The sequence below is a fragment of the Cebidichthys violaceus genome, unplaced genomic scaffold (genome assembly GCF_023349555.1).
Source record: "Cebidichthys violaceus isolate CVI_PGR_0920_01 unplaced genomic scaffold, fCebVio1.0.p SCAF_21, whole genome shotgun sequence".
In the NCBI taxonomy this organism is placed as follows: Eukaryota; Metazoa; Chordata; class Actinopteri; order Perciformes; family Stichaeidae; genus Cebidichthys; species Cebidichthys violaceus.
Genome location: NW_027176384.1, coordinates 5,876,826 through 5,889,901, shown reverse-complemented (window position 1 = coordinate 5,889,901; position 13,076 = coordinate 5,876,826). Strand labels below are relative to the sequence as shown.

At 41.6% G+C, this 13,076-nt stretch overlaps 1 protein-coding gene across 1 annotated transcript; it reads left to right on the top strand.

Moving 5' to 3' along the window:
- The first annotated feature begins 479 nt into the window (after positions 1-479).
- pnpla3 (patatin-like phospholipase domain containing 3) lies at positions 480-12,528 on the top strand. Its single transcript, XM_068717057.1, has 9 exons — positions 480-770; positions 1,607-1,839; positions 1,913-1,978; positions 5,050-5,259; positions 8,839-8,899; positions 9,027-9,203; positions 9,302-9,434; positions 9,822-9,929; positions 11,243-12,528. The coding sequence occupies exons 1-9, from the start codon at positions 584-586 to the stop codon at positions 11,481-11,483; spliced, it is 1,416 nt and encodes a 471-aa protein (XP_068573158.1). The 5' UTR covers positions 480-583; the 3' UTR covers positions 11,484-12,528.
- The last annotated feature ends 548 nt before the right edge of the window (positions 12,529-13,076 follow it).

The following is a 13,076-nucleotide window of genomic DNA, read 5'->3' as shown; positions in this document are numbered from 1 at the left end:
CAATCATGCTCTCAGAAAAACATGTTGCTTTTGTGTACCCTCGTAAATCTTAGAGATCAAAAATAATAATAAACCATCCACGCACATTCAGAGACTTCAAGTGGCCTCACGTTCTGATTCATGCAGATCATAATTAATTAGAGAGGTCTCCAAATACACCGATAAAGTTCGTGACACTAAACCACACCTTTGTGACCTGAAAACATCAACACTGGACACAGAAAAATGCAAGACGTTAATCTTATTAGCTTAACACTACACTATAAGCACGTGTATGTCAGCAGTTAAATTTAGCTTTTCATATCATATAAAATATAATATCCCTTTTGTGAAAATAAGTATAAATATCCCAATAGAGGCACTACCGGAGCAGTCATCTCGGCATTCTGATAGTTATAATAGCACCTGAAGGCATCACCAGAAGTGCGTCCTCCCTCCTCTTTCCTCTATAAGAGCCAGTTGTTGACCTGAGGAGTTATACAATCTGCTTCTCTCCGTCGAGTTAACTTGTCGGCCGTCGCTACCCTTCTAGCCGTAGCGCTCCCGGTGATCTATACGCTCTTCAAACGGGGCATGCCCTGCCATGGTCGACCTGAACGGCGGCTGGAACCTGTCTTTCGCCGGGTGCGGCTTTCTGGGAATTTACCACATCGGAGTTGCCAGCTGCCTGCTGGAGAAAGCGCCCTACCTCATCACAGGGGCCACCAAGTTGTACGGGGCCTCCGCCGGCGCTCTGACCGCCTCGGTGCTCGCCAGCCAGACATGCATAAGTAAGACAAACCGCTGTGGCTCAGTAGCCTGGAGCTTTATGCACATTATTGTTGTTGTTATTATTATTGTTATTAGTAGTAGGCATAGTAGTATATTGTTATTGTTATTATTAGTATATTGTTATTGGCATTATTATTAATAGTATTATTATAGCTTTTAGTAATTGCTGCAGAAATGTCCAGGGTATATTAAATGTTGTATTGTTGTAGTTTTATATATTGAACTACACTAATTTCAATGCGAATTGTAATGTATTTGTTCATACATAAATCTGTTTTTGAAATATGGTTTTAACATCTTTCAGGTTTTCTTGACAAATCTGACTCAAAAGTGTATGTTTTTTTAACCTATAGAAATACCAAAATAAATGATAAATGTACTTTCAGATATTTGTCATGAAACGCAGGAGACTCTGTTTCTCAGTTTCCAAAACATACTTCCTCTAAATGTCATCAACATGTTATCTTTACAAATACATAAATACATATGGATATAGCCTATAGTGTGCTGTGCAAACTACACAGACCCACTGGATCATAGGAGAGCCCTGTTCTTGCTGTGGACGGTGTGAGTCAGAGGGGCCCTTTCGCTTTCTCTCCCATGAATAAGCAATCACAAGTGCTGATAACGGCAGACACATGTAGCCGCGTTGACCTCAGCATGGGCTCAATCTTCGGAAGAGGGCCTGCCCCGGGTCACTGTTGGTCACTGACCCCAGGAAGCTTTAGTGGATTTTAATCCAGTCGTGTGTTTTTGTTTGCACTCTATTGATTCAGAGCAGTTTGCCTTCAAAAGTCCCGTCTCCTGAGCCTTTTTTTCTTTTCTCTGTTTCCAGCCAAATGTTGTGAAGATGTGCTTGAGGTGGCGAAGGAGGCCAGGAAGAGGAACCTGGGGCCCCTTCACCCCACCTTCAACCTGGTCAAGGTGATAAGGTCAGGCCTGGACCGGGACCTGCCCTCCGACGCGCACGTCCGGGCCTCGGGGCGGCTGTGTGTTTCGCTCACTAGAGTGTCCGACGGGGAGAATGTGCTGGTATCGGAGTTTGGCTCCAAAGAGGAACTCATCCAGGTGCGGAGAGTTAGTGATATTGTCTTTTTAGATTTAGATTTCCTCTGGTTTAACACTTGCTCTCTGTACACAGGCGCTGATCTGCAGCTGCTTCATTCCGGTCTACTGCGGGCTGATCCCTCCATCCTTCAGAGGAGTGGTGGGTGTCAATCGCTACTCATAAACCTTTAGCTTTGGTTCGCACAATTATTTGTACAAAATCATATTTCACTTTATTTTATTCTTGTCCTAGAAGTCAAGTTTGCTTCATTACATGTGACCAAAATCAGTCATTTGAACCCATGTATACCCTTGTGACTGAAAGTAAGAACAACAAAAAAAAAGAGATGGAAGTTAAAAAAGAAATGAGCCAGATATCAGAGGGAAATCCTCATAAATCTAGATAGTAGATAGATAGTATCTAGATAAAAAGTAGATAGTTGATTTGAAAATCATTTGGATGTGCGCTGATGAAAAAAAAGTGTGAGGCTACCGTGAGATCATTTTGTTTTCCACTCCAAATAATCAGGATGAGTTATATGCATGTTTTGAGAGAGAACTGTGCTAAGCGTTTTGGCTGTGATTGCTAGTTTCTGATAGCAGTGTTGACCTCGCTTTGACTTATCAGCTGCATTTGGACTTTGAGAGTGATATAATCGACAGACAGAGCAGCAGTTTCTATGTGTGCCTCTTGTGAACAGACCCACTGGCTCTCCTCTGTTGCAATGTCATATATACACAAACATGACTCAGGCTGTCAGACTGGATTCAGATTACGCTATAACAAAATACGAAGGTCAAGTGCGTCACAATGACGACATATAAAGATAGTCAATCGGATGACATGGAATGTAATAAAAATGAAAAAGTTAATCATATCATACATCTTTAAAATTAAACAGTGAAAACACATAATTGACTGGTGCCAGTCAAGTTTGGAGTGGAAATGTGAGCACTGAAAGGAGTTGAGGTGTCAGTTGAATAATTAATATGCACATGCATGCTGTATTCTGTCATTATGTACAAGGTGTACTTTCTGCTGGCTCAGAGCCCAGTTCAATGTGACTCACCAACTCTATGCATGAATGTGTATTAACTGGAGGTATGACAGGCTGTGGTCAAATAGTATGTTGGAGAACAGCCCAAAGTTACAGTGAGGAGCTTTTAACTGGTTATGAAACAGTCTCAGTTTAACACTGATGCCTCGATATAATCTACATAGGTAAACGAGACCATCAGAGAGAAGCTATTTCTATATAATTATTCCTAACTTGTCACTGGGATTCCACAAAAAATCAAACAAAATCATGCATGTTCACCAGAAACTGCTTCAGCTCAGACTCAGAGCTTCTCCTCGCTGCTCCTTCGGTCCCCGCTGGGAGCCAACAACAATTCCATGCTGCTGGAGACCCAGGCCGTTTTGCTGGGAAGGCTGGAGGAGAAGGGAGGCACGTGAGAACCAGAACCAGGACTGCATGGGGCAAACTGTCAGACATCTGCTGCAGTAAAATATGATGTTTTCTAAAGGGATTCTGGTGCTCAGAAACTCAACCACTTTTGCCCACAGGGACCACCAAAATCAACAGAAAATGAAAGTTCCTCGTAGTAGTTTTAACTAGTGGTGTATTTGTTGAGAAGTGAGCATTAATTTGTAGGCGTTTATGAGAGCAAACTTCAGAAAGTTTAATAACACTTCCCCTAGTCTGCATATAATTTCCTAAAAAAGAAATTGATATGTAACTAAATTCTTAGAAAGTTCTTCGAAAAGAACACTGTCTCTATAATATAAAGACAGTGTTCGGTTGGCATGCTCTTAGTTCGTTAATTCACACACAACTATGAATAAATATTATTATTATACATAACATAACATACAATCAAATAGATAAGAAAATCAAGTTTCTGAGAAGAAATTAATATCTGCTTAGATTTATATTTCATTAGATTAAGATTTTAGCACTTGCTTTTAAAAAAATATTTAGGAAAATCTACAACCACCCATAAAATTGACTTAAAGTTACCATAAGAAACTTTCATTTTGTAATTTTGCCGGTCCCTGTGAACAAAAGCAGAAATGTTTTCGAGCACAACACTCCCTTTCGAAAACGTTTTTACTGCTGCATGGTCTTTGGGTATTCCCTGCTCAGTCCTGGGTCTGTTTCTCCCTAGCCTCTCTTCCAACAGCGTAGTGTCAGTGTTGATGAATTGTTAAGAAATTACAGGACAGAAGTTACCGACAGTTCTTCACTGCCAAGAGAAACTAAAGCCTGACTCATACTGAAATGTTTGAAATGCAACATTTTATATATGTGTGTATATATATATATATATATATATATATATATATATATATATATATATATACTTTTAGACGAATTGTGACATTGTATTACATTGTATATGTAATGAGAAAGACAAAGAGTCCATGCTAGCATTGCTTTGAACCAAATGCTAACCTCATGCATTTCTGTACTGCGATGTCCTGTTACTCAAAGTTGGGCATATGTACCGAAAGGATAAATTATTTCGTCAGGCTCTAAATATTACAGCCAGAGAGAGTAAGATAGGCCCAATACTAATGTAGTTAAACCAATATGACAGTTAGAAGTTCACTAATGTAGGTAAAAGAGTCAAAATACACATTTCTATAGTCTGTATGCACATTGAAGGATCCTGCACTTCGTCTCCTCACTGACCTACATTCAGTCAGGCTGACAGCTCCTAACACAGACGGCTGGCAGTATCTCTGCCAAGCTGAATGGGATTTTACAACCGGCTCTTCTGAAATAAGGTCAATCCCTTCTCCATGACATTTTAAGCGCTTTAAATGATAAAAAACCCTCCTTTCATTTTCCTACCGTTCCAGGGGTGAGTCTAAAATGGAACGAACGGATTTCATTAACTAAACAAATGGGCTGAGTCTCTAAAAATAAAATTATGTCACTCACACACACAAAGATGTTAGTGAGAGGGAGATGCGACTTGGGTTGTTGTTTTGGGACAAGGCTGTGGGTTTTTCATTCTGAAACATTGAAGTGCCTTTATGTTAGAGCAGTCCGGGGCCACGAGGGAATGGAAGTAGCACCCTCATTGTCACAGTTCAGCAGCCGATAACAACAGCCCATGTGTTTCAGTAAACCCTGTTCTGTAACGGACAATACCAATGGACATTACACTATTCAACTGAATGAAGGCAGGTGAATGCATTATTTCCTTCCTCTGTGTCTGTAGCGTTACGTGGACGGCGGGATCAGCAACAACCTGCCGCAGTCGGAGCTGAAGAACACCATCACCATCTCTCCCTTCTCGGGCGAGTGCGACATCTGTCCCCGTGACGACTCCACCAGCTTCCACGAGCTGCGCTTCACCAACACCAGCATCCAGATGAACCTGGGCAACATGTACCGCCTCAGCAGGGCGCTGTTTCCACCAGAACCCAAGGTAGGTCGCGTTTTTATGCCTCCGCGTCGGGGAGGGTCGTGTTTTTCCGGTTGTCCGTCCGTCCGATACCTCATGGAGGCCCTTTGGTGGTCAAAGTTCAAGGTCACAAAACACAATTTTGGCCATAACTCAATAATTCATAGGCTAATTATGACAATTTCATACAAATGTCTAACAGGATCAAATGATGAAGTGAGGACATTTTGGACTGACATGGATGGGTTCATGGCGATTTCACTGAAAAGCAGAGGTGGTAATTCTAGTTTCAGATGGCATAGAAGGTGCAGCTGATAATGTGTCGATACTGAGAAATGTATCTGTAGATTCTGGCTAGAATCCTGATGTGATGGGTTTTTTCCTATATATCCCAGCGACACAGTCAGGGGTTAAATTGGACCCGGGGCTCAGTCCCAGATAAAGAGTACGTTTCACGAAGATTACATTTCATAGACCTTTAAAAAAACACAATTTCCATGACATTCCCCCACTTTGATTTTTTTTATAGAATTTTAATTTGATATTAAAAAGTAGGGCTGGTCACACTGTGGCCTGCCACCAGTGAGGCCTCTGGCTGACAATATTCATTGGTTTCTTATCAGACTCCAACCACAGCAGCAGAGGAAAAATCCCCCGGCAGATGATGCTGATCAGATGAGAGTTCTCAGGGTTGGTGTGCTCCTACGAGGGCGACTTCCCCTCTGGCTCACTCAGGAAGCTTCACAGCAGAGTTGGTTACAAACAAGACCTGGAGGAGACCTAGACAAAGATTTAGCATAACCCAATACATAGTATGTCAAATGCATTATGCTAAAAAACATACCAGGATGTCCTACTGCATCAGGTCGCATTTTGCAGTATGCAATCCAGTATGCTTTTCTGGCTATCCTGACCCACAATCCTTTGCGCAGCAGACACATGAGCGAGAGGGTCAAAGTTCATGTTCGATGTTACGAGGAAGTAGTATGCCCCAATTGAATTCATACTGCATGTGACCTGAGAGAGGGCAGCTGCAGTGTGTACTAAAAGTCAAAAGAAAGCAATTAGAACTCACAAGTGTATTCATTATCTCTACACTGCTGTAAAGAAGCATTTAATGGGCTTTAACTAGTTCTAAAAAAGAGACAAAAGGGGTTGCCAGAGGTATGCTGCATGTCTTAAGTAAGTGCCCTCCATGTTCTTGCAGCAATGCCGATGTCATGAATCCTTTCTTTTCACACACTGTCAGGGTGAAAGGTTGAGTCTGGTTTAGTAAAACTGTCAAGTCTTCAAAAGAGTCCAGGTTAAAGGGCCATTTTGTCTCAGTCATGCACTGCAGAGACTGTGCTATTTCAGTATAAACTGGTATCATTTGTCCTTTTTCATACACTGAAAGAATTCCATCATTTGTTTCTTTGAAGTTGATTTTGAAATTTTTGAAGATGGCTTTAACTATCTGGTGGTTCGAGGAATGCCACTTCTTTCTTCACCGTGTGTGTGTGTGTGTGTGTGTGTGTGTGTGTGTGTGTGTGTGTGTGTGTGTGTTCGATCTCACCCATCTCCGGTTCCCCTCCCGTCTCCTCTGGTTGCCGTAAGCCCCGGTGACCCGGACCTCCTCCCATTCTGTGTCCTCTTTGACACGGCCACGCGTTCTTCCGAAAGCATATTGCAAGCCCCTCATCTTTCTCCTCCTCTGATCCTGGTTCTGGACAGTCTGTGACCCAATGTTCTATTGAACATTAGTATTGGTTAACGTTATCATGTGTTCACATGTGATCTCGTAAAATTTAGTGTTGGTGAGAAACTTGAATAAATCCAGTTGTTTAAAGGAGACCTTTTTACAGCAATATAAATAGATATTAGAGATGAATTATGACCTGTTAACACTCTCTCTAGACTCTAAGCAGCATATAATACATCATTAAAACTGCTAATGACAAGATTTGTTTTAATCAATGAAAATACAATCTTTTATTTCCTAATCATTTGTATTGTGTGCCTTTTTATGAAAAAACACTATAAATTACTATAACAATGTAAAAGGATAACATTTAGAATTTGTTATGGTTTACACTGACTTCAGAGTCATTGAAATGATGTTTGGGACGGCGGCAAAAAAGCCTGGATCCTTGTAGACCAGCTGCTATAATCAAACAACAAAGGGATCTGTATCTGCCAATATGGATCCTCAATGATCTGCAATTAGTATCAGCGGCAAAAAACATGATCAGGGATCTCTAAAAGTTATATTTGCTCCCTTTCTTCTTTTGTGCTCGTCCGTTTTTTGATCCGATCTGTGACTCTGATCCATGATACGATCCAAGCCGTGAGTTTTATGATCCGTTGCACCACTAATTACCACTAGTTGCCACAGTGGCAAAGTAATATTGAAGTTATAATCTTGCAATATACTTAATCACTGGACTTTGTGGACATCTCAACTTCTCTCAAGCCGAGACCACGTTCGGATATTGGTGAAGCCCTGTCCCAGCAGGTTTCTCTCCCAAGTGGATAAAGTCAGTTTAAGACACACATGAGAACTGGAATGGACGACGTGCTATGGATTATTATTGCGGTCCCACTAGCTTGAAATAAATCAGTTTGAAATGTCTTGCCTTTACTTTGTGTTGTAGTCATACAGCCCCGGCTCCTCACCTCTTCCCTCACGTGCCGTCTGAATTCCATGATTACGTAATCGGAAACACAAATCTGTGTGATGGGGGAGCTGTGTTACCACATTCCTAGAGGGAGGAATTACTTCTCTGTACCACGCCACTTGGAAAATCAAGTCTACACACAGATGCTTGAGGCAGTGACTCTGTGTCTCTGCACACACACACACACTTAGCGGGCGGTGTATCGATGTGCAAAAGAAAACAGATTGTCAAAGAGAACAGAGAGTGACTGTGGCTCAGTGGTAGAGCAGGGTCGTCCTTCAATCAGCACAACGGTGGTTTGATCCCCGGCTCCGCTAGTCCATTTCGATGTGTCCTTGGGCAAGACACTTAACCCCAAATTGCTCCCGTAGCTGTGCCTATGTATGAATGTTGTATGAATGTTAGTTAGCCCTAATGAGCAGGTGACACCTTGCATGGTATCTCCTGTCATCAGTGTATGAATGGGTGTGAATGGCTGAATGATGACATGTACTGTAGTGTTAAAGCGATTTGAGTGGTCGAAGACCAGAAAAGTGCCAAACAAGTATAGTCCATTTACCATTTAACTCTCTGGTCCTATCAATCCAGCCACTGGATTGGCTGTGAGCAGCTCTGCTGATGCTAGAGCTCTTTTTCATTGAAGATGCCAGAGTAATTTTTTTTTTTTTTTTTTTGAGTTAGATGAGAAGTTTGATACCACTCTTATCGTCTTATCTAACTGAATAAGCGTATTATCCAAAGATATCAAAGTATTCCTTTAAAATCTTAATTATTTTTAATTATATATTTAATTAGTATTGTTTTATTGTGAAACAGACTTGTTGGGCTTCTTCGCAGTCACCATATACAGCACTGTACACAATAAATTGCAAAAAAGCAAAAAGATCAAATAAATGAATGTGTGAAAAAGAGCTGTATATGAGATGTACTGTTCTCCTCTACACAGGTACTGGCTGAGATGTGTCAGAGCGGTTATAAGGATGCTCTGCGCTTCCTTGAGGACAACAGTGAGTATCCTATTGCCGTGTTACCATGGTGACTCTGGAATAAGCTGGCCTCGCTACGATTTGTCCATATCAGCCTCCAGCTTAACCTTCGGACTGTGTAAACTGATGTCACTTTCGTGTTTGCCAGACCTGCTGATGCTGGATCACCCGACCTCGGGCCCCGCCCTGCCAGAGAGCCCACCCCCTTGCTGCTCCAAGCACACGGAAACCACCAAGGAGTGGGTGCTCCGGAGGCTCCGTCTTCTGCGAAAACAGCACTGGTGGCTGGATGAGCAGATGGATCTGCCCACGCCCATCAAGAAAGGTGCGGTTTCACGACAGACTGTTGGATTTCAGCAGTGACGATGCACTCTGTGCTCTGTAAAGTGTTAACATGTTAACATGCTCCTGTGTGTCTGCCAGTGTTTTGCGAGGCCTGCCAAGACAAACCTGGCCTGTATGCCAAGGTGTCCAATATGCTGCCAGTGAGAGTGGCCTCCTACATGCTCATGCCATACACACTTCCTGTACAGTCGGCCTACTCAGTGGCCCAGAGGTGAGCGCAGATCTAATCATTGTCAATAGCTCAAATTTAAAGGGACAGTTAGTGCTACTTATCAAACTAGTTTCAGTGTGAGTTGCAGAGTTGAGATGTCTGCCATCTCTCTGGAACTAGATGGCATTTCCATTGTATTGGAGAGAAGGCAGACATCTCGACAGCCGATATCTCCAACACTTTTCACAATCACACTGGAACAATCTAGATTGATATATAGCACTAAAGGTAAGAGGAAAAATATGTCCTTTGATGATTTAGGGGTGAACTGTCCCTTTAAGCAAGAGAGTTCTGCACTTGAAACTCATTTTCCACTCATCTTGTAAAACAGGAATTGAAAACATCAGTTTATTGTTTGTTTATTGTATCATGGGTGCTGTGCCCCAGGTTTGTGGAGTGGATCCCAGAGGTGCCGGACGATATGCGCTGGCTGTTTGGGGTGGCAGGTGACATGTACCAACAAGCCTGGAAAGGAGCTCCAGCCAACTCCATCAGGTGACGGATGATTTTTCACAGTGTTCTGGTTTCAGTCATACGGTTATCCACCAGCAAATTACAAACCAGGGAGTTGAATATGAAAACTATGTAAAATTACATAACAATACATGGAGCTAATTACAGTATATATGAAAATAATGGAATGATTACAAATATAAGTAAATATAAATATATAATATAAAAAATGATAGTAAGGAGAGGTTACTCAGGCCCCATTTACACTTGAGATTTAAGACTCTTTCATTTACACATACATGTAAAAGGCAACTGAAGCTGTTTGTTTACGGACAATAACACCAGAAGAAGAAGAGCTCTTGCACTGTGGCAGCTTGGCTACCACAATAAAAGTAAAGCTAGCGTTAGCTAACAGCTAACCATGAGCTAACACAACGCATGAATGAATCATATTTGTGAACATCGAGCAACACAAATTTTTTAACGTCTTCATGGGCAATAACTCAAGGCGCTCCCATCACCACTCAGCCAGCACTCAGAATCAGCTTTCCGTACACGCACAAGGAATTTTACTTTTATTTATTTAATTTTTTTTTAAACAGGAATTTTAAAATAGTCAATAGATTGTATTTGAATGTAAGTTAAAGAGGTGTCGGTACTTAATGTCCCTAATCCGGTTAACTAAAGTTAAAAGCACTCAAACCCAAAGTTTTCTATTCAGTCATCTTTACTGGCTAATTCTTGGCCCTCACTAGAGAACTAACAGAGTCTTACAGATGTCAAATTGACCCAAAACAGGATGACACTGAACAACATAACGTTTGGGTCCGAACAAACAAAGATTACCCGGAGTTACAGCTCACATGTTGGAATCTCTCTGCCTTGTCACACGTTGTTTCCAACAGAGAGGCTAAGTCCCGCCCCTTCCAGTTGACCACCATGGGATCTTATTTTGGAAAAATGTTGTACAGGGAGTCAATGGCTGAAGAAAAATTGTTTGATCCTATTTTAATTGAGCCATGAATTACACATATGATGTCCGTCAATTTAAAAGATAATTTGCGCATTGTAAAACGGTTGAAGTATAAGACTGTGAAAACACATAATTAGAAAGACATATCTAAAAGTCTCTCGCTGTGTGTTTTTGCATCGGGCTCTACTCAACAAATCTTGCTTGTTCTTTTGCTTCCCGGCTGATAAAAAGAGTCGCTGGTTAAAACACATCAGGTAAGATAGCATGACATTTGTGCGTGAAGTATAGCTTAGCTATTGGGGGACACCGCACGGTGCGTGACTGCCTCTCTTTTGCTTCCACGCACATATGTGAAACTAATTCTGTGTTATTGACTTCGCAGTGAGCTGGGCCTGAGGAAATGCTTGAGCGCGCCGCCTCCACCTACAGAGTGTGACATACCAATGCAAAGAGACAACCTGCCTGCTCTCTCCTCCCTTGACCTCCACGGCAGCTACTGGGAGATCCCCAAATCTAATTCCTCCTCATCCCACCATCATCCTCACATTGCCCCCTTGTCTCCGCAGCAGGTCTGCTTCTTCGTCGGCTCGCAGGATGAACCTCACGGCCACACGCAGCAGTAAATTGATTCAGGGTCCGCACTTTGATGGGGTTGAATTTTACACATTGGGTGCTAAAAATTTTAACCAATGAGCTATGGTGCGTACATGTCTCAAGGAAATGCACATTTATCTCTGACTCTGAACACTCCAGGCAGCACCGACTGTATTATATTTTATCGAGTGCTCTGGAACTCACTCAGGATCACAGATGTGTTTTATGATCTGTTTTAATTAAGTGTCTAGTTTTACACTCTAACGGCAAACCTACCTACAAAGTAGCATTCATTCCTCTTTCCAACATAGTTAACTGTCTGTTGATGTTCACATCTGTGTGATATCTCCAGGCGCCATATGACCACTTTTAGGCAACAAGATGCAACGTCTTGGAGGTCTAATCTTAAATTTTCCACAAATCTGCCCAGTTTTGTTTTTGACAAGGGACGTACAGCTAGAACTCAGCCCTGCTGCCGATAGAAATGATGGCCAAAGCTACAAAAAGTTTGAATTAACTGAAGTGTCCTTGAAACTGAAATGATGTCAAAGACTGAACTCTAAATATTGAGACAAATCTACCAAATATGACAAATTCACTTTACTCACAGATCACTAACTTTCAAGGGTTTCTCTCATTTCCCGATTTTGTACCTCCTCGTCTAGGAGGCTTGCCGTAGGAGTTATAAGAGAGGCCTGTTGCCTCAACTGCTCCAGTCTCCTCCTCACCTCCTCTGCTCGCATCTACTGTGGGCGGGACTAACGAGGAAAGGGAATCGAGCATGTACAAAACTGGGAAATGGGAAAGACCTTCAGTGTAAATTCAGCAACTAGACCTCCACAATGGTGTCAGGTGGCTGCTGGGAAACGTTTTGACAACTACAAAGCCTCTGTAGAGGTTATTGTTATTGCCACAATGAAACACTGATGCTGACTGTGCTGATCAAAAGAGTGCAACCAGTGTTAACGGAATTCTTCAAGTTGTAAATCTGTTTGACATCACTTATCACTTGAATGTAAAGTTGTGTTATTGCACTGTGATATTCTCTTAGGATTAAACCATATTTGAAAACAATTGTTTTGTTTATTGGAGTGTCCTGCACCTGGTGCCACAACAATATCCAGTATGTGGTGGATATTGAGCAGTTGTTCCCAAAGATTGGGTTGGGACCCACACGTTGATCCCAGGAGATTGTATTAGGGTCGCCAAATAAATTATCGGAACTTCTTCCCTAGTCTTTTATTTAATATTTATATCTGCAGTACAACTTCGAGCCACATGAGCAAGCCTAAATGTTAGTATTGTTCTGATAATTGGAGTCTACTTATAACATTGAATCTAATGTGAAAGGTTAGCGTACATTCTGTTTATTTTACTGATGAGAGAAAATAAGAAAAAATGAGATAGCTTGTTAACTCCACCTAAATGTATTCATGGTATCTTTTATAAAGCATTTAACGTGTCCATATTTTCAATAACTTGTGCATCAAACAAAGTCGTGGTTTATCAAACATATATCTCTTCAAGATGATATGAGGTCATGCAGAAATGGCAGTAAAAATGTTAAGGAATGATCATTTACATACAAATCTCAAATTGTGTCTAGATCGCTACCCAACATG